General features: G+C 33.7%; 1 protein-coding gene across 1 annotated transcript in view; it reads left to right on the forward strand.

Annotated features, from left to right (window-relative positions):
* The window catches only part of ASCC3 (activating signal cointegrator 1 complex subunit 3), a 356,417-nt gene that overhangs the window by 30,435 nt on the left and 303,911 nt on the right, over window positions 1-22,071 (forward strand). The window contains exon 4 of the mRNA XM_024119391.2: window positions 10,959-11,518. Within this exon, the coding sequence (XP_023975159.1) occupies window positions 10,959-11,518 (560 nt within the window). The remainder of the gene's footprint in view (window positions 1-10,958; window positions 11,519-22,071) is intronic.

Raw genomic sequence — 22,071 nt, forward strand, 5'->3', positions numbered from 1 at the left:
AAAAAAAAAAAAAAAAAAGATTCCTTTTAAACTATATACTATAGAGTGAAAGGTTAAAATTTCCAGGGAAATATTCATAATTATGAGACAGTCTTATCTATCAAGGAGCTTAGGATTCAGGGAGGCAGAAGTAAACTAGTAATTATAATACAGTCAACTTGAGGGATTTATAGGAATTCAGAGTTTTAAACCACTGTCTTTATTGAAATAAGGATTAGGGTAAATTAAAAATTTTATGTAGTTGGAAGGAACCTTAAGATGCCCACCTAACACACTGTGAGGGCCAGTACTGAAGCTGAACTTTTCTTCAATTCCTGTTGCACACTAATATTTACATCATTTGATTACATTTGAAGGAAATTGTAGTTAGAGATTGTAACACTCTGCACTTAACACAGGTTACTTTCCCAAGATTGAAGACAGAGTAAAACAAATCATGTGACTCTTTGGTAAAACATCTGAGTTTGTTCATGGAAATTCATTGTCCCGTTCCAGACTCCAATAATTAAAAAGCATGGTTAACACTACGGTAGTTCTAACTTCAGATTCAGGTTTCTACCTATAAAAAGTTCAGACTGATAACTTTGGCTCTGTATGATCTGGCCTTCACCTTTCTCTCTGACCTTGAGTCATCCTTGCTTTCACTAACTGTGCTTCAGACACATGGCCTTTTCTTACCTCTGCAAACTCACCAGGTTGGTGCCTATTTGGGGATCGTTGTACATGCTGTTTCCTGTGCTGAGAATGTTCTTCTGTCCTAATCTTAGAGTGTGTAGATCCTTTCTTGTTATTCTGAGCTCACCTAAAAATTATTTCCTTAATGAGGCTTTCGCTGATCATCTAATCTCAAGTGGTTACCTAGTCATTTTTATCTTGTAACCCTTGGTAACATTTTCTCCATAACATTTATTATCTGATATTTTGCTTGTTTGTTTATTGCCTGTGTTTTGCTACTAGGATGTAAGTTTCATGAGAATAGGATCTTATTTTTCTTATTCAACACACTCCATCCCCAGTGCTTAGAGTAGTGCTTGGCATATTTTAGAGTCTTAATAAAATTTCACTTGATAAATAAATGAAAAAGTTTTCTCAGGTGATTTCTTAGTAGAAGGAAAATTTAGATCCTAACTTCACCATATGCTGGTTGGCAGTTTTCTTCCCTTCACCAACTTTGGAAGGTGTTTCTATTATATCTTGTATACTTGAAGACTTTTAATTTATGATCATAAAATCTTTGAATTTATTATTCAAATATTTTGACTTTGATGTATTATTTAATTATCATTGGTTTGTAGTATAGTATAATATTGAACTTAATGCCCCCATAATTTAAGTTGTGAAAGTACAAAATGAATGTCATGTATGTTTTTGCAGTTAGATGATCTTTTGAAGTTCAAGGGCTTTGGTAAGAATTGAGATTACTTACTAAGCCTAGGGCAAATAGAGCACACTGATGTGATTTGTGACAGCATTTGACATAGACTCAGACTTTATGTTTTAAGAATATTGAGGCAGTTAGATTCATTAGAAAATAGTAGCAAAAATGCGAAGTCTCCAATCTACCTAGGTTACCTTGAGTAGGATCTTAACCCTTCTGGGCTTCACTGTCTTCATTTCTAAGATGTTAGAATTATTTGCTGGGGGGGTGGTCTGACTTAAGCAGTTTTCAAAAACTGTAATATCCTTCCTTTAATTTTATTATGAAAATACCTCAGAATACTTAGCAAAAACAGTGTAAAATATTGAGCTTATTCAGTACCATGACTAAATATTTCTTTATTAAATATTGTGGAAATTAAGGTTATTAAAAAATAAGTTATTCTTTAGACTACTTTCCCCAAATGTCTCTGAAAAGTCAAAACTTATTGTTTTAAATAGCCGATCGTTAAACATGATTCTAGGAGTTTTGCCTGTTAGCAAAGCATCTGATTCATACTCAGGAACTAATCTATTGACTGATGTGTTTAAGGAATTGATTATTTTGAGATGTAATGTCTCAAAAGAATATTTTCATGACAGATAAAATCTTAGGGTTGTATTTAGGAAAATGCTGTGTTATATCTACTTTTTAATGGTGTGTTTAAGTTGAAAAACTATTAGTGAAACTAGTAGTTGACTAGTAGTCATCCACTATGTCTGAATGAAAATACTGCTGATACTGGAAATGTAATTAAAACTAGCAGCATTGAAATGATTAGTCTTATGGAAAAAATGTATTTGTGTTTTCTCTTATATCATTCTTTTAGCACAGGTAGTTTTGGTGTAATTGTGTTAAAAACGTGAAGCAAGAGAATAAAGTAAAAAGAACAATCACTTATATTTCAGTTGAGCATAGTAGTATGAGGTATATGTGTATTGACCAGTCAGAGTAATAGGTATTTTAAGCTGGAGGGGACATCAGGGAACATGTTATCCAATCCCTTCATGTTGTATGTGAAGAAACAGGGTCCTTGAGGTTAAGTGAACCCCGTAGTTGATTTGTGGCACAGGTAGGCCTAGACCAAAATTCTGAAATGGAAACATGATGGAAATCCTAAATTCTTTCCTTTCCTTGTAGTTAGAGATCATGTTCTGTCAAAGTCTACTTTTCAGCTATTCTCAAATTGACTCCCTCTACATATTTGTCTAGTTTAGGCTTTTACCATAGCATGTCTGAACTACTGCAGTAGCCTATTGCCTCACCCTTCCTTTCTTATTCAACTTCTTCACAGTCACTAGACTTATCTTTTTTTTTTTTAGACTGATTGTTATAAGAAGCAAAGCTTATTTTTATTCCCAGCTTGCTCTTTAGACCAAATTCCTTAGAATGGGAAAGGAAAAGTTCATGAATTGAAATAATTTATCTTTTCATCTCCTTGCCATTCTGTCACATGCAACCTTTGTTCCTAACATATATAATGTTTACTATCTTACTTTCCTAAGCAGTCTCTCTGTCGTTATGTGTTGGCTAACTTTCCCCATTGTGATCATCTGGTAAAATGCTTCTCATCTCTGAAGAAATGGCTTAGGCTTCGTCCATATCCTTTGTTATTCCTTTCCAGTGTTCCATTAGAATGGCATCTATTCTGTATTTTTTAGAGTACTTTCTCATTATTTGATATTTACCTCTGTCCTCTCCCTCATGGACTGTGAATGCCTTGATGATACAGAGATTCTAGGAATCACAGTGTCTTTGTACTCCAGTGCCTAATGTGGTGCAAGGGATACACAGATGTTCAATAAGTAAATGAAGTATTGAGAATCCAACTAAAAGTCAACCATGGTCTCTACTACCTCTGATGCTGACAATGTCTTACAAGTGGTAGCTTTTTAAAAATTTTTGTAATTTTAAAGTACTTATTTTCTTCTCAGATCTATATTTGATATATTCTTATACCTTTTTTACAGTTTCATTCTCCCCACAAAGAGTACTTTAGTAATAAAACTTAGCTTGAGGGAGAAAATACTATAAATTATTTAAAAATAGTATTCTTGGCACTTAATCATAGTTTATTTAATTACTCATTGTAGATCTAGCTATCTCCTCCATGGATTTTGAAGGATAAGCATAGTCGTATTAACCTATATTCTGCTCGTAATGAAACTTTGTCAATATATTTTATGTGCTCTAAGTAAAAACATTTTTGAAAATAAAGAGGTCAAGATTGAGAATGACAGTCAGTAAAATGCATTATGTATTAGGCATGTATTTCTGTTATTTAGAGTTTTAAATGATCATTTCAGGAGGCTAAGATTTTCAGAGTACATAGAAAGTAGGATGGGGGTCAAGAATGGTGGAAAGATCAGTAGAAAGACCCAGCAGTTCCCTAATCAGCTTTGTAAGTGAATCTCTCTCCTAAGGCCAAACAGAATGATCTAATAATTTTACCCTGAATCCTGAATACAGATCAGGACTCAGCCAGAACTGAACTAGTTTTTTTTTTTTTTTCAGAGTTCAAGTTTTTTTGCCATACACAGACACGTTTGTTTTGCCTTCTTTAATTTATAACCCCTGCTTTATTTGGATTTTGATGTTTTTATGCATTTTACTTTTAATAACTTTATCTTTGAGAAAAGCATGAACCAAAAGGTAGGACAGGAGTAACTTACAAAGTGTGATTTAGGGAATTTGGGAATTCATTATGTTTTTTGAGTTGTCAAGGAAATAAGATTTTACTATAAAAAAGTGAGGAATCAAAACTGAGAGTGGAAAGCAGTTTATAAAGTAATGACTGGAAAAAGGAAGTATAAGAAGGTATTAGCAGGATCTGGCGATTCTGTCTATGGAAGCAAGGGTAGGCATTTAGAATAATAAAGGCCTGTTGTGTATGGGATATGGCAGGAGGTTTTGCAGAAGTATCTGTGAAAAATAGCTATCTTGAAAATTGTGGATTCCAAAAAAGTTGAGTTCTACTTCTCATAGATTGGAAGACAAGGTAATTTGGAACAACTCTCTGCCGAGAATAACTAGAAAAACTATAAAACATAAAATTTGTTTGACTGCATCAGCATACTACCAAAGCAGTGAAGAATTATGGGGCCAAGATCTAGAAGCAGGAATAAACCCCAAAAGCATGACCCTGGTTTGGGCCACTTTTTCCTAAAGGTGACTCTCCATTCTGGAAGAGGAGGCCAGATGGAGAAGAAGATGAGACAATGAGCAAAGCTTTTGACAGATTCAAAGGACCAAGATGACAAAAATGACTAAAATGGACAAAAGAGGAAATAGAAAATCTGAATATATGACTACTAAAGAAATTGAATCTGTAATTAAAAACCTTCAGACAAAGAAATCTATGTGCCTTTTTTGCTTTACTGGGCAAGGTCATTTAATGTCATTTAAAAAGGAGTGTATTGTTGATTAAAGGAGGTTACAGTCATATAATAATCAAATGTAATATACTATCCTTGATTTAATCCTGAACCAGAAAAAAAGTATAAAGATATATTTGGGGCCATTGTAGAAATTTGAATATGTGTTGGGTATCATTAGGTAATATTAGGTAAGATCTTAGGTGAGATAGGTGGTGTGGCTATGTAAGATATCCTAAATCTCAGTGTCATGAAGACTGCAATATACTGTCAAATGGATCAGTTAAAGAAATACACGTGAGAGAGAGGGCGCAAGTGCATGTGAGTGCACAAAATGTTAATTATTAAATTATTAAATGGGAAAAATAGTGTGATTCATGTAAAGCAATAAAGGTTTAAAAGTCATATTATTTAGTAGATGAAGAAAAAGCCTTTTATGAATATCTAAAATCCAATTGCGATTAAAAAAATACTTAGCTAACTAGGAATGGAAAAGGAACTTCCTTAATTTGCTAAAGGGTATCTATAAAAAACCCTAGATCAAACGTTATATTTAATGTTACAATGTTGAAAAATATTCTCTTTGGTGATGGCGAATTAGAGAAGAATGCCTATCATCACTTCTGTTTCTCACTGTACTAAAGGTCCTTGCTAATGTAATAAAGCAAGAAAAGGAAAGAAAGAGTATAAAGATTGAAAAAAAACTGCCATTAGTCATATGACTGTATTAGAAAATGAATTTAGCAAGGTCAGTATAAAAATCAATTTTATTTCTACTTACGAGCAGTAAATTTTCAAAAATGCCATTTTCAAAAGTATTAAAAATCATCAGATACCTAGAAGTAAATTTAACAAAAGATGAGTGGGGTTTCCTCTTGGAAAACTAAAATATTATTGAGAGAAATTAAAGATGCCCTAAATAAATGGAGGGATGTACAAAGGATTGAAACACTCACTACTATAAAGATATCGTTTTTACCCAAATGGATCTACAGATTCGATGTGATCCCAGTCAAAATCTCAGCAAGTTTGTGTTTGTGGGTATGTGTTTGAATGTAGAAATTGACAAGATAATCTGAAAGTTATATGGAAATTCAAAGGTTAAGAACAGCCAAGTCAACCTTGAGAAACAAAGAGGGAGAGCTTACTCTCTGGATATTGACTTATTATAAAGATCAGTAATTTAGACAGTGAGGTATTGCTCTAAGGATAAACGAATAAACCAGATGGAAGAGAGTCCAAAAACTGGCCCACAGATATTAAGGATAACTTGATTTATCATGAAGGACTTCAAGTAGTGAGACATGGCTGAATGTCTCACTACTTGAAGTCCTTTTGGGGGAATAATCTTCAGTTATTTAACTTTTCTATATCCGTGTTTCTCTGTAAAATGAGGAGAATGCTTGTAAGGTTCATGTGACAACTTTAGATAATATACTTGTTAGAAAAAAAGTACATTAACAGGCAGCGGACACAAATATGTAAGAGGGAAAAAATGATGAGAGTATGGGATTGTCATGTTTAAGTTGAATCATTTTTGTACTTTTTTGTATGTAATGCTGTCCTAGGAAAGTTGCTGGTGCAAGTATTTTACATATTTGTAAAATAAATCGTCATAACTATCAGTTAGCTAATCTCTATTCAAATATAAAATGTTTATAGCCACTTGCCTGCCTTGCTGGTATTTTTAACAAATGGAATGAGTTTAAGTTAATAATGTGATGCAGGGTTATAATATATTGGTATTTACAGTTACAGCTCAAGTGTCAGGGGTAAAATGGACATTTAAAGTTTGGCCATAACATGAAAAAATAAATTTGTAAAATACTTTCTCCTACACATTGAAGAATTAATTAGTCAAGGAACTCATTTGTTGACAACTTCTAAATTGAATATTTAGCAATTAAGGATGTAAACAGTTGATGGATATTTTTAGTCATTTTTCAATTAAAATTTCCTACTCATCCTTTTTAAAGAATTCCTCAACTATAAAGGTAGGCAATTAAAAAGTTATAATTTACAACCTTTTAATTCTTAATATTTTGCAATCAAAAGAAAAGTATATAAGTAAATTGTGTGTTGAGGATGATTTGATTGTCATCACTCAACTCTAATTTTACAAATTTGTTTTATGTTACCGTAATCAGTTACTAATTATATCTTTACACTTTTACATTTCACATACATCTCATTTGCTCTCAATATAACTGTAAAGCAGGCAGGGCAATAATAATTTATTATGAATAAAAAGTATTCTAGTGACCTTTTAAGCATATCTCTTTAAATGTATTGCAGTTGAAGTGCTAGGTGCATAGAGCCAGTTTTCTGGGCTACAGCACCAGTGTTTTATGTATAGAAAATTAGATGTTCAAGTGGTAGGTAACTAGACTAGCTTCCTTAAAGGTTTGGAGATCTTAAGTTTCATTCAAACTTTAGTCAATTGATTATTTAGTGTATATTTTATTCTTTACTGTGACTTTATTTTGAGGACAAAACTAATTTCCTAAAATCCCTATTCCTCTCAGAAAGATTAGCACAATCAGTGGTGTAATTGACTGAAGAGTTTCAGCCTAATAATCATTTAAAAGATTACTTGTTACTAAATTGTACTTAAAATGTAAAAGGAAATGGGGGGAAAAAAAGCGGTTATTTGTGAACAAGATCATTGGTTAATCTAACAAGTTCCAGTTTTGGATATAGTGTGTGAGAAAGCAAGAACACGGCTACTTATTCTAAATTTCTACCCTGGAAGTGTACCACGCACATTTTCCCAGCGCCTCCCCCTTCCCCCACTTCAATGTGGTTAGTAATTTGTGTGCTGGTTCAGCCGGCTCGTGGAGAAGCAGAGCAGCAGAGAAGCGTTTAGGTTCCTGTAGATTTCCCTTTTGATTCCATTTTGTTGAGAGGAGAGTGGGGCCTGCCAGACCTTTGACAAGTCAGACGTGTGACTGCATTCATTCCCTTCAGATCTTTTCTCTGTTTTACAGACACCCCTCACATATTTCAGTCACCAAAAGACCGCTTGATGGGGGAGCTGTACTAGCAAATTGGGGGGGCGCCTTTGTCGCTGCCCTCCTTGGGCCTACAGTTCTCTGCTCCAGCCTGGGCTGCCTTCTTATCGGGGGTCCTCTGACTGCCGCTCCCCTATGGTGATATGTCATCGTGTGCGGACGGCGCGCAGCAACTGTGTCTCGGCTCCGGGCTTGAAGACGCGTGTGCGATCGCCATTATGCGGCGCCATCGAAGTCGTCACTTTGCCGTTAGTTTCAAAATGTGATCGTCTCTTTCTTTGTTGGAGAGCCAGCAGGGGCAACAAATGCTGTTTGCTAATGCTTCTGAAAAACTGGAACTCCCAGACTCTCAAGTAGCGCGCTGAAGAGATTCAGTTTTGAGAAACCCCTTTGTGGTGTGCACACGTGTCCGTTCTTAGCAGCCCAACGCAGAGATGGGATGGAGTAGGTTGTGCAGAAGAATTAGTAGTTAGGCAAGGATTCACCTGTATGAACCACCCTTACCGAACTAGGCTTAAGAGTTTAAAGTATTTGTTATTTTTGAAATTTTGTAGATTATAAAAGGGCTCAAATTAAAAATTTGAAACCTTGAGAAAATTGGTTTTGATCTTTGTAGATGTTTTATGAATCTGCAGTTATTTTTTTCTTCAGAAGTGAACTCATAACTTACTTTTTTTTTCCTCACTTAATGTATTGTGGAGGTTATTTTACGGCAAGATATATGGATCCATTGCATTATGTTTAATGAATGTAATGTATGGCTGTAACATAATTTAACCAGTGACCTAATGATAGGTATTTAATTCTACTTTTGGTAATAAATTGACTATTCTCAAATTTATTTATTTCCTACGGTGGTGATTATTTGTTTATTAAATGAGAATTAGAGATAAATCTACTTTCTAGAAGTGTAGTGTAGTAGAAAGAACTTTTTTTAGGAGTTAGAAGATTTCTTTGAATCTTGTTTAATAACTAAATAGCTGTTTGATCTCTCCCAGATTTAATTCTGAGTCTCTATTTTAGCATTTAAAAGATGGAGATAATTTTGTTAGGAAGAATTGAGATAATTTAATGTAAAAGTTCTTAGTAAGTTGTTTAAGGAAAATCCCAAGATGCAAAATGATACTATCTTTACCAAAGAGTAGCATTTACAATGTTAGATAAAGAACGAATTTGTAAATGTGAATTCCAGTTTTGATCATACTTCGGTAGTCCCAAACCTGTTGAATTATCTGTAGAGTTATCACAATCCCTAAGTTATCCGAAACCTAAGTTCTCCAAACCTCATATGTAGACTGAATAAGTAAAATATGCACAAATCCTATTCAATTAATTAATTCAAAAGCATTAGTTAATTTCTAGAAGATTTTTGTCATGTATTCTCCTAAATACTAAAAGAATAATTATATGTCAGATGGTGTTTTATAAATTCTTTATAATTGTAAAAGTAGACTTCATACTTAAAGAATTAAATAACGGACATATATTGTAAAATTGCTTATCTTCACTCACATAAACTGTTAGTCTTCTACACACATTTGTAAACATCAAATGAAATAAAACAATAAAAAGTAACAATAAAAAGTTACTCAGGGGCTTCCCTGGTGGCGCAGTTGTTGCGCGTCCGCCTGCCGATGCAGGGGAACCGGGTTCGCGCCCCGGTCTGGGAGGATCCCACGTGCCGCGGAGCGGCTGGGCCCGTGAGCCATGGCCGCTGAGCCTGCGCGTCCGGAGCCTGTGCTCCGCAACGGGAGAGGCCGCAACAGAGGGAGGCCCGCATACCACAAAAAAAAAAAAAAAAAAGTTACTCAGGCAATGTGGTATAATGTAGGAACACTAGTTTGGTGTCATTGAGGCCTGGGTTCACTTCAATTCAACAGTTTAAATTTCTGCTGAGACACCTTTTTTTTGGCTAGGTAACAGTGAGGGAATACAGCAATGTACACAGTATTATCCTCACTTTGAAAGAGGCAATTGAGCTGGATTCTGAAACATGGGTAGTATTTGAATAATCAGAGGCCCTGGGGAAGATTAAAATAAAGGCATAGGAAATAGGCATAGAATAGAACAGGACCTGGGTTTTGGATGTTAAATTCTTGTTGGCTGGAGCAGGAAATGTATAATAGCCAGTAAAGCTGGAAAAAAAGAATGGGGTCAGTTCCTGGCATGACTTGAAAACAAAGTATAGGAGTTTGGGTTGAATTTCTGAACTATATCGTAAGCTGCTCAGGATTTGTGATTAATGTGATTGGAACCGTGGTTTCAGGAAGATGATGGTGTTAATTATATTATTACTAACTTTACCAATATTACTTTAGGTAAGTCCTATTGACTTTTGGGACCTTTTCAAGATTGAAGGTCCTTTTTTCTGCTCTTAGAATATTCTTTGAATTCTATGACACAGATATAGGTTCTTCTTTTATTTGAGGGAATCAGATATGAGATATTAATGCCTTAAAGAAATTAGGGGCTGCTCCTTTTTACTTCCTCTTTAGTAAGAATTTACTTCTGGCCTCTTCTCAAGAGAAGAATTTAAAAGAAAATGTGTAATATGGCTGACTTTATTTTAAAAGATTCTTTTTATGTTCATCCTTGACCTTTCTACCCTTGTAGAAAAGGTATTAACTGTTTTTAAAACTTTATTTTTTATTGAAGTGTAGTTGATTTACGTATTAAATATTTTTGAATGAAAACTATGTAAATTTATTTCTTGCCATCTCAGATGTATAGTACGTGGAAAGAAAGTTATGGATTTGTGAGGCTTCCTTCCAGCTCCAAAAGTCTATAATTCAGACTTTTTTTGCACCTTACTTATTTAACTAGCTCATCAAATCAGTTTTTAAAATTTGGTTTTAAATAAGATTTAGCTAATGCTTCAAATTATTTTTAGAAAGAGATAAGGGGTTGTTGTAGGTAATTACTTTGCTATAACACTGATAATGGGTTATTTACCTAATACAATTCTTTGGGAATTTGGGAATGGACTTAAAGGGATTTTCCTGTTCCTGAATTGGTTATCTTTATCCATCTATAGCAAAATGTCAGTCTGTTTTCACTGTTGGATTTACTCAGAGGAAGATTTGTAGTAGTTTCTTTGAAAATGGAAACTTCAACCATGATCCATTTGAGCTAATGCTGTTTCTTTTGTCTGAATAGTTGGAACGGATAATGGGAAAGAAGAAATTGAAAGTGCGGCTGCATTTCTCTTCAAGACATTTCACTTGAAGGACTCTGTTGGTCACAAGGAGACAAAGGCTATCAAACAGATGTTTGGTCCCTTTCCTTCATCATCTGCCACTGCAGCTTGTAATGCTACTAATCGGATTACTTCTCATTTTTGTAAAGACAGTCTTACTGCTCTCGTCCAGATGACAACAGATGAATATGGTGATAGAGTTTTATTTGGTAAAAATTTAGCATTTTCATTTGACATGCATGATTTGGACCACTTTGACGAGCTGCCAATAAATGGTGAATCCCAGAAAACTATAAGTTTGGATTACAAGAAATTTCTGACTGACCATTTTCAGGAGCATTCCACCCCGGACCTCAAGCCTGTGGAAAAAGCAAACGACTCCTTTTTGTGGTGTGAAGTTGAGAAGTACTTAAATGCAACTTTAAATGAAATGGCCGAAGCAACAAGAATAGAAGATCTTTGCTGTACTTTATATGATATGCTTGCTTCTGTTAAAAGTGGTGATGAACTTCAGGATGAGGTATAGTTGAAGTAATTGCAGTTTTATCTTAATGTGAATTATCTTAATGAAATAACCTTTTAAAATATGGGTGGCTGGCAAAGAAAGTATTTCTTTAATATTGTGCCACAGTGGTAAAATATGTAGCCAAATGGTTTTCCATAGTAGGCATGCGTATCTTTCCACTACGTAGTTGTAGGAGGACTGTGGGTGCAATGAATAGTAGAAGAGTCTAGGGCAGTAGTTAGGGTGTCCACAAGTCCTGGTTACTGGGACAGTTCTGGTTAAACCTGTTGTTACATTGTAATAATTAGTAGTATCTCTTTTTCAAAAAGTATATAGGTTTGAATGATAAATTATATGGTTAATCTAGTAATAACTGTTTACATTTGTACACCATTATATATTTCTATGAGTTCTTTGATGAAAATATAATAAACTTCAAAACATTAGAAATTTTATCTATATACTGAATGACTTACTGATTTAGAAAAATATTTTTGACTAGTTTCTATGATTGAAAGAGTAAGCTTTGAAAATCAGACTGATCTAGAAGTAATTGGACTGTTTTATACTACTTGTTCAATAAAGAATTGTGTCTTTATAAGTTTTTTATATCACACAAAGGAAACAATATTTTAATTCCTTTCTATGCCACCATTATGTTATGTTATTCAAAATGATGAATTACTCTTACCGTTACATGAAAAGTTCAGTTTTGCTCTCAATTACTGGCATTATATTCATTATGTGATATAAATTTAAAATAATGCCAGCCCAGTTTTAATACTGGATGAGTAACATATTTGATGAAGGATTAAGAGAGGTGGCATATTGTTGTAGAAAGGGCAGAGACTGAAATCAGAAGTCTCTCCTTTCTCACATTTTGGTAGTGAGAGTTCAGGTAATTGAATCCCCTAGAGGCTTCTTTTGCTGGGTTCTCTCAGGGTAAAAAGAATGTGTAGATTATAGAATTGGTATAAGCCTTAAATGAGATACCATGTGTGAGATAAGTAGCATTTAATAAATACTCGTTACATGGTAGCTGTGATTATTTTTGTTATTGTTGTTATTATTGAAATTAAGAATTTTAAAATCACATGGAGTATCAGGAATGTAGAAAAAAATCTAGGTTTCCCCCCGCCCCAGAGGAGAATTAATTTAGGGAATTAGCTATTTCCATATATCAAAGTTTTATTAGAGTGTATACCTGATAGATCAGTAAATAAATTTTTATCTATGCCTTGTTATATATAGATGTTTCAAGTAATTAATAAAATGATGCTTGGAGGCTGGGTCTTAATTCAGAGAATTATTATTTTTACTGCTATTTTTTTTTCTGTTTTGCTTTTTTAAGTCTCACTATTCTAAAGAAAATCTTTTGAATTCAGTTTTTGAAGTGAGTTCTGATTTTAAAAGTCTTTGGCAAAATAGAAAAGGTGTTAATAGAAAAATACTTGGGAATATTGGAGATGGAATATACATATCTCTTGGTATTATTTCAATATTAAATGCTATTTGCAGTTATTAATATTGATGTAAGTATTGATAGAGTTGTGTAACAAGTTCTTTGGAAAAGTGAATTTTGAGTTATTGATATTATCATAGTTTGTGGTTGTACAGCTGGGGTTCATTCTTTATAGCATTTCTAATTTTACATTTGCTATTAGCATTATTTCTTGACTCTATGCAGATGGTGTTATTGACCCATGTGAGTTCAGTCCTGAACCTAGCCCTGTTCCAGATATGTGCCTGATCCTAAAAATTAGGACTTACTTGGTTAGAATGTCTTCTGAGGGAAGACTATTTTTTTTAGTACTTATTTGCATTATAGATGATTCCAGCATCCTTTGAAATTTTGATATAGAGTAATTAGCATGGTTTAATACAGTAGTTCCCAAACTGTTCTCAAAACTCCTTTATGCTTTTAAAAATTACAGAGGATCTCATAGAGTTTTCCTTATGTTGTTTATCAATATGTTCTATTGATATTTATTGTATTAAAAATTAAAACAAAAATTTTAATATATTACTAAATATTGTATTTATTAAAATAATACTAAATATATAAAATAATACTAAATCTATTACATTAATATAAGTAACCAAATCTATTACATTAATACTAATAACACTAAATCTGTTACATTAATATAAGTAGCATTTTTATGAGAAGTAACTTCTCTGAAATAAAAAATATAGTATGAAGAATGGCATTGTATGACATTTTTTCAAATCAATTCAATGTCTAGCTTAATATAAGACAGCTAGATTCCCATATGTGCTTCTGCATGCAGCCTGTTCTGATATTACACATTATGTAGCCTCTGGAAATCTCCACTCACTTTATACTCGTGGGAGGATGAGGATGAACAAGGCAAATACTATTTTAGTGTTGTTATGAAAATCGTTTTGGCTTCATGGACCTGAAAGGATCCTGGAGATTCTAGACCAGACTTTGAGAATCACTGATTTAATGTATATACTACAGTTTGGTAAGGAGGCTGTCGTGATGTTTTTGGTACCCAGAGTAGGAAATCTAATATTATCATGCTGAATGATTAACATTAATCTTTCATGAAAAGGTTTTGTATCTATTAGGTATTGTACATTCTTTTTGATAGTCTTAGCCCTGCTAGAATATAAGGACACCAACATTAACCAGGTTGACATTAAAATAATGTCTCTTCAACTGTGAGGACAAAATATGTGCTGCTTTTTCTGTCGTCTTTCGACCAAATAATCAGAAGAGCCCTTCCCCTGCCCAGAGTCTGAATAGAGAGCTACCATTGGGTAAAATTATACTTAGAGAATATTTAGAATCATAGAATTCCCCCACCCAATGTATTATTTGTGTGTCTAGCATTCTATCCAAGTGGTGCCCATATAATAAGGGCTACTTACTCTAATGAAGATTCGTTTCTTTTTTTCAGAAGGCATCTTATCCCTTGCTTGAGTAGTCCTCATGTAACTTACTTGTTTTGCTGACTGATAACTGCCTCTATTATGTCTGCCATTTAGTCTTGTATCTGTACAGGGGCAGTAAAGTTGTAGATGTCTACTCTTTTATATGACTGTGTTTTAGACATGTGATGGCAGTTAAATTTTTCCTTCCTTAGCCTTTTTTTTCTAAGTGTAAAACTCCTTCAGTTTTCCTCTACATTAACATTAATCCATTATATCAACACAATCTGTGTGCAGTTGTTCAGTTCTCCATAGATCTAACAGTATTGACCTGTAGAATGATTTCATTATCTTGTCTTCAAAAATATCAAACTTTCAGTTGCTTATTCAATCTAAGAACAACTAACCTAATAATCTCATAGGAAAAAGAATTAAGACTATTTTGCCGTGATTTTACTTGTGAATTCTGTTCTTCTGTTACATTTCCATGTGTTGATATTTAAGTTAAATAATTTTCACAACCCATCATTTTTATCATTTCTTTTTTAAATTGGGGAATTTTGCCTTCATCTGGCACTTCTGTTTTCCTTTGTTATTTCTCAGAGATAGCAATGACTCTGACCTCAACTCTGTAAGCAGTTCTTGAACCTTGGGATATGATTCATCAAGGTCTGAACACCTGAACTTATTTATTTGAAGAAGTTAGGTGATTCCTTACTTCTTTCTCCATAAGGTGGAACTCAGTATTTCTCCATGGGTAGCATTCAATATTTATGGTATTTGTTCTGCTCTTTCCTGTCTTAAGCTAATATTCTCTGTAGGAGAAGATGCATGCAAAGTGAGAATGGACTTGCTTCTCCCATCTTCCTCAGGGAAGAACATATGTCCTGGTTTTATTTCCTTGCTTCAAGCTTGGTAAAAGAACTCTCTTTGTTATTTCTCGCGTTTTTACGTGCCTAGATATTTTTGGAGGTTTAACCTTATAGATACTACTATAATAGGTTTTAAAGACATATATTTAATTATGTTAGTTTTTATTGTGATTTTGCTACCATATTGTCTCTCATGTCCTTCTAATATTTTCTAATATTTTTCAGTTTATAGTTACTGCGTAGCCATGGTGTTTTATTAAAATCCAATTTTTTTCTCTTATTTTTTTCAGGATTGTGGTGGAAATTCTAGTCTTTTATGCCATTTCATTTTTTAATTTAAAACAAAGTATCATTGTAGAAAATTTAGAACATAAAATGTAGGAACGAAATCATCTGTAAGATTCTCACTACTATCTAGTGATGGCCACTGCAAATATTTTGGAGTATATATTTTTAAAAGTATGAATACTTAAGAAAATGGGTCATATGGTATATGTAATGCTTTTTTGTTACTTAACACTTCTATGCATGTTTTTATGACAATAAAACATGCAATATATTATCTATTGTATTTTTTTTTAGTTGAAGTATAGTTGATTTACAATGTGATTAGTTTCAGATATATAACATGGTGATTTGGTTAATGTATAATAACTTTTAATGGCTGCATAGTATACATTTATCATCATATCCTAGTTTATTAAATTAATACTCTGCTATTGAAGATTTAAGTTAAATCTAGCCTTTCCTTACTATAACATTGCAATAAAAACTCTTATGCTAAATATTTGCTAATACATATTTTTCCCTTGAATATATTACTAGTACTGAAAATTTTGCATCCAAAAGTACTGACAAAATTCTTTCCTGAAAGAATCTACCAGTGTACATTTCTGCCTATAGTGTATAAGAGTATCCTTGTACTTAACATTCTTGCCAACCCTGTTTATTAGGGAGATAATTATATCTCACTGTTTTAATTACATTTCTTATTACTACTGAGGTTAAAGATTTTTTTCCCCATATATTTATAGGCCACTTACTGCTTTCTAGTGAGAATTGCCAATTTTTCATTTGATGAAGTTCAATTACTCTTTATAATTTATAAGAGAATTTATAATGAGATTTAAACAATTTTTGTGATGTTTTGAGTGTACAAATAGGCAAGTCTATTCATCTTTTCATTTAGGAATCTTTTTTTGGCATTATGCTTAGAAAGGCGATTCCAAAGACATGATTGAAACTCCCATCTTTCTTGAACTTTTTTCTTTTTAGTCTCACTGGTTTTAGTCAGAATGTTATTTGGATCAGATGTATCTTTGTATTTAATTTGTAGGTGCATATCTGAATATGTCCATATTGCATACTCTAAAGTGATCTAGCCATTTTCTCCCAAGGTTCTTATTACTTCCACATTGTCTGCCATTTTAGGTTATTCATTCCTACTTTTACTTTTTAAGGGATGAAATTTTCATGAGGAAAATTCATGTTCTACTTTTAGCTGAATGTAAAATTTAGGAAAGGTCAAGAAGGTTGAAGTGTTACCTGCTATAACAGGTCTCTTAAGTTTTATGGTCTATATTGGGAAAGCACTGGCTGTATTTTTTTATTTATCTGGGTTGAATGTTGCTTTTATCTCCTTCTTTGTGGCTTAAATTGTTAGAATGATGGCCTGAATATGACATGATAAAAATAGATAAATATAGGGCTTCCCTGGTGGCGCAGTGGTTGAGAATCCGCCTGCCGATGCAGGGGACATGGGTTTGTGCCCCAGTCCGGGAAGATCCCACATGCCGCGGAGGAGCTGGGCCCGTGAGCCATGGCCGCTGAGCCTGTGCGTCCGGAGCCTGTGCTCCGCAACGGGAGAGGCCACAACAGTGAGAGGCCCACGTACCACAAAAAAAAAAAAAAAAAAAAAAAAGAAAAAGATAAATATAAGTTCATATACTTGTAACCAGGAACACTGTTAATTATAGACAGAAGATCTAGTTCAGCAGCTTTCTCTAGTTGCGGCAAGCGGGGGCTACTCTTTGTTGCAGTGTGCGGGCTTCTCACTGCGGTGGCTTCTCTTGTTGCAGAGCAGGGCTCTAGGTACGCGGGCTTCAGTAGTTGTGGCATGCGGGCTCAGTAGTTGCAGCTCGCGGGCTCTAGAGATCAGGCTCAGCAGTTGTGGCACACGGGCTTAGTTGCTCTGCGGCATGTGGGATCTTCACGGACCAGGGCTCAAACCTGTGTCCCCTGCATTGGCAGGCGGATTCTTAACCACTGCGCCACCTGGGAAGTCCCAAAAAGGTATTATTAATATGTTAACTTAAACTCACAATGAGGACTTAAAAATACTTGCTTGTTTCCAATTTGTGGCAATAACAGATTCCAAACTATTTTGTTCATAGTTGGAATGGTTGTTCGAGGAGTAAGACCTTTTACCAAATTTCGTACATTTAATCTTATTCTTCTCTGTTTGGCACTGTTCATTCACTCGTTTATTCATTCATTCTCAGCTGTGTGTCAAGTACTCTTAGGTTTTGGGAGACAAAATGAAAGGTAACAAAGTTCAATCAACCCACTCCCATTATCTTGCTTTCTTAAGTCTCCTCCTCTTGGAATTTTCATACGTATATTTAAAAGGAGAATAGGCATGAAAATTATGTTTGATTTAATGAATGTTATGACCAATTTGGAAGAGCATATGGATTTTATAAGTTGAGAAATATCTGTAATGTTTCGATATGGGAAAGAAATAAGATAAACACATTTTACTAGTAGAATAAAGAATAAATTTCTGTGTTTTAATAGTGTTTGAGATGAGTAAAACACATTCTGGTTAATGTTTATCCAGTTGATAAACATAGATAAGTATGACTATTAGATTTAGAAATTGCTGTAAGCATTTTTAAAATATTTAAAATTTAATACATTATTTGTCCAGCTTTATATGTACATGTGCACATACGCACGTACATACATATGATGGCTGTAAATTTGTTTTCACTAAGGCAACTAAAAATCAGCATATTTTAAGAATCAAGGAAGCTATCAATTTGCCACGTGCATGAAAATGTAAAGTAAGCTTTTAAATATACAATGGTACCTAGCTTTAACCTTACTTACTATACATCTAATTAATTATAGTATGTGAGGAATAAATAGTATTTACATTCCAAGTAGTTTTAACTAAGTCGTAAGTGACCTTGGTTTTAGCTTTGTTAAGTTGTTGTGTTAGATTAAGTACCTGTAAATAATGAACATTAGTTATTCTGAAAATATAATTTATCTCATTCTCTGCAGTGCAACAACAATTTGCATAGCACATTTTTCTTGAGAGATAAATAAATGCTAAATAAATGCTGTCCTGATTTTCACGGTCATTTTCTTTTGTTGTTTAAGACTTTATTTTGGAATGTATGAATACTTAATAATTTTTTATGCCACAAACCAAACTAAGAATAATTTACAATGTTATAAGTAACATACTCTGCTTTATGTAATTATTCTGATACTGAGTTCCATATGGACTAAATCAAAACTTTTTTCAGAATTAGTTAACATTTTCTTTTAACATACTTCATTATTCTTTGTTTTCAATATGCACGTCATTTCATGTGCTAATCTAAAATTGCTTGTTATCTCAAAGGAAGACATTCCCTAAATTGAGTATAGTTTTTCTTTGGATACCATGTTTACTACAGTGTATAATGTATGCTGTTTATACAATAGAGGTGTAGATACAACTCTAAGTTTTAAAATGCCTCCCTTTATAATTAAGAAAGGAAATACATGGATTTGCCTTAGTTTAATTTATGAGAATCAGAATGCCTCCTCTTTTTCTTGGGGCTTATTGGGTAGTCACTGGTGCATCACATGGTTTTCCAATCCTTCTACTATTCTTAGAATCCCAGCCTGAGTAGAGAATTTGTAAATTACCCTGTTTTAATACTAATACATAAGGTTATTCTGACTTCATAAAATAAACTTCTGGAGCTTTCTTTATCTGTTTTTTAAAAGGTTTCTCTAAGAAAGCGATTATTTCTTTCATGAAAGTTTGAAGCAAGTATGCTTCTAAAACTATGTTGCCTGGTGTCTTTTTGTAGGGAAGACATTAATTAGCAATTCAGATTTTCCAGTCATTGGTTTATTCAAATTTTCTATTTCTTCTTAAATCAAATTTGGTAATTATATTTTTCTATGAAATTAGCCATTTCACTAGCCAAGTAGTCAAGCTTTTTGCAGTAAAGTTATTCATATCTTCTTATTTAAAAAAAAAATTTTTTTACAGTAGCTTTTGGTTATGTTGCCCCTGTATTTCTGTCTGTTCTCTACTTTCTAATTTTTGATAGAGGAGTGTTTGTTTTCAGAGAACCAGCTTTTAATTTTGTTGCTCTTCTCTTTATTTTTTTTTCCCCACGTATGTTTTAGCTTTTATTCATATCGCAGGTATTAGTTTTAAATAAAAAGACATCTGGCAGTTTCCCAATCTTTAGATACAAAGTAGTTGGGACAAGCCTGATGTCCTTGTAGTTACATCCAGTTATAGCAGGTATATTTGTTTCACAGTGGAAATGGGTTTCTTCTTTAAAAATTTTAATCTGTTTATAACTACTTGTTTTCTTACGCAATCAGTAATAATGATGATAACATTTGAAATACTCTAAAAATATAAAGTGACATCAAGGACATTTACTGTATCTGAAAAATAGATTCCAATGAGAATGTTAAAAGAGATGTATATTGGGCTTCCCTGGTGGCGCAGTGGTTGAGAGTCCTCCTGCCGATGCAGGGGATATGGGTTCGTGCTCCGGTCCGGGAAGATCCCACATGCCGCGGAGCGGCTGGGCCCGTGAGCCATGGCCGCTGCGCCTGCGCGTCCGGAGCCTGTGCTCCGCAACGGGAGAGGCCACAGCAATGAGAGGCCCGCGTACCGCAAAAAAGAGATGTATATTTTATGACCCGATAACTAATGCTGATAGAAGATGACCTCATATTGATCATTAATTACCTCTTTTCATTACTTACTCATTTTCTTCACAAAGATTTGTTAGGCATCTTTTTTATATTTTACTAGGTTGTTTTTGTTTAAACCACAAGTGTATGATCATTTAACTTTACAAATATTTATCAGCAGTAGGAGAATAATCACCTTGATTGATATAGATTTAAAATTATTTTTTCCTTGAATCATTTATCATCTTTTTTAAAATTAATTAAAAATTAATAAACTTTTTAAATAGCAGCCTTAAGTTTACAGAAAAATTGAGCAAAAAGGATGGAATGTTCCAATATACCCTCTTTTGTTTTGTTTCATAAATTCTTTTAATGGAAGCAACTGCTTTTTTAGCTCTTGGAGCTTTGTAATAGTACTTATTTGAAAGTCTTTATCACATTGTTCCATATTACCGTCTTCTGGAGTGAACTTATGTTCCATTGTTGATTTTGCTGTCATTTTTAGTTTAAGATTTCTTCATATGTTTTAGAATTTTAATTATGCTGATGGTGATGTTGATTTGTAGCTTCTTCCTTCCACATTCCCCCTCCTCCCCATCTTATATTGCTATAGAGTTGTGGCCCCAAGTCTCATTTTGGTAGTAGTTCTTTTCAGCCCCTTCTCATAAACATTGGAGCCCCATGCCCATGCTCTGGCCTCAGCTGAGCCTTGTTCTGCTTTGCAGATTGTTTACAAGGAGCACATTTTTTTTTTTTTTTTTTTTTTTACATTTTGGCCATGCCACAGCATGTGGGATCTTAGTTCCCCTACCAAGAAACAAGGAGCACATTTTTTTTTTTTTTTTTTTTTTACATTTTGGCCATGCCACAGCATGTGGGATCTTAGTTCCCCTACCAAGAATTGAACCCGCGCCCCCTGTGGTGGAATCGTAAAGTCTTAACCATTGGACTGCCAGGGAAGTCCCCACAGAGCACTTTTCATCTAGGTTATCTCACAGGAGCCAGACTCCTGGCCTTGCTGTCTAGAACTGGACCTCAGCTTGTTACTTTAGCCCTGTTCGGTGTTTTACTTTTTTTGGCTCAATTTCTGGTCCAGGGAGATACTTTTCTTCTTTTTAAGTTTGAAGTATCTTTTAGGTTTTTCTCTTTTTCAATCTTACCAGAAAAGGTGCATTCAAGTGTGAATTTTGTGCCATACCTTCTTTTTCATCTTAATCACTAATACTTGTTTTCAGAACTCAGCCTCCTTCACATGTTAAGCATAAAAGGGAAGGGAATTTTTTCAAGATAGTTTTAAGAAATTTTAAAGTAAAATATATTTTAGTTTAGTTTTTTTTTAAGAGAAATGACTGTGATTATCCTTATAGGATCATCATAATTTTTATTGTGACAAACTGCTTAAGGGTTTTGTTATTTAGAAACACTCTAAAACTTGAAAATAGTAGAATAACTAAATTCAGTATATAGAATGTCGATTGTACTGTCAGAATCAGTGACCAATAAACACTTATTCAGCTCTTCTTTCTACTTAGGGTTAAAATTGAAATCTTAAGTTTGCTCAAGGCAATGGAAAATTAATCATGACAGTTATGTAGTTTTAATAAGAATAACTTAACTGTAGACTTTACAAGTTTTTGATAATTTCAACAACAAAAAAAACCCAAACCAGGAACTCATTGTTACTTATATTATTATTAAGCCTTATATATTTTTTTCTTTTCTTTGGTATTTTTAACCCTGTCTCTTGTTTTATATGAGTACCTGGTTATCATAACTTCATTGCTTTTCCTTTTTTTTTTTTTTTTGTGGTACGCGGGCCTGTCACTGCTGTGTCCTCTCCCGTTGCAGAACACAGGC

Source organism: Physeter macrocephalus, chromosome 10 (genome assembly GCF_002837175.3).
Source record: "Physeter macrocephalus isolate SW-GA chromosome 10, ASM283717v5, whole genome shotgun sequence".
Taxonomy (NCBI): domain Eukaryota; kingdom Metazoa; phylum Chordata; class Mammalia; order Artiodactyla; family Physeteridae; genus Physeter; species Physeter macrocephalus.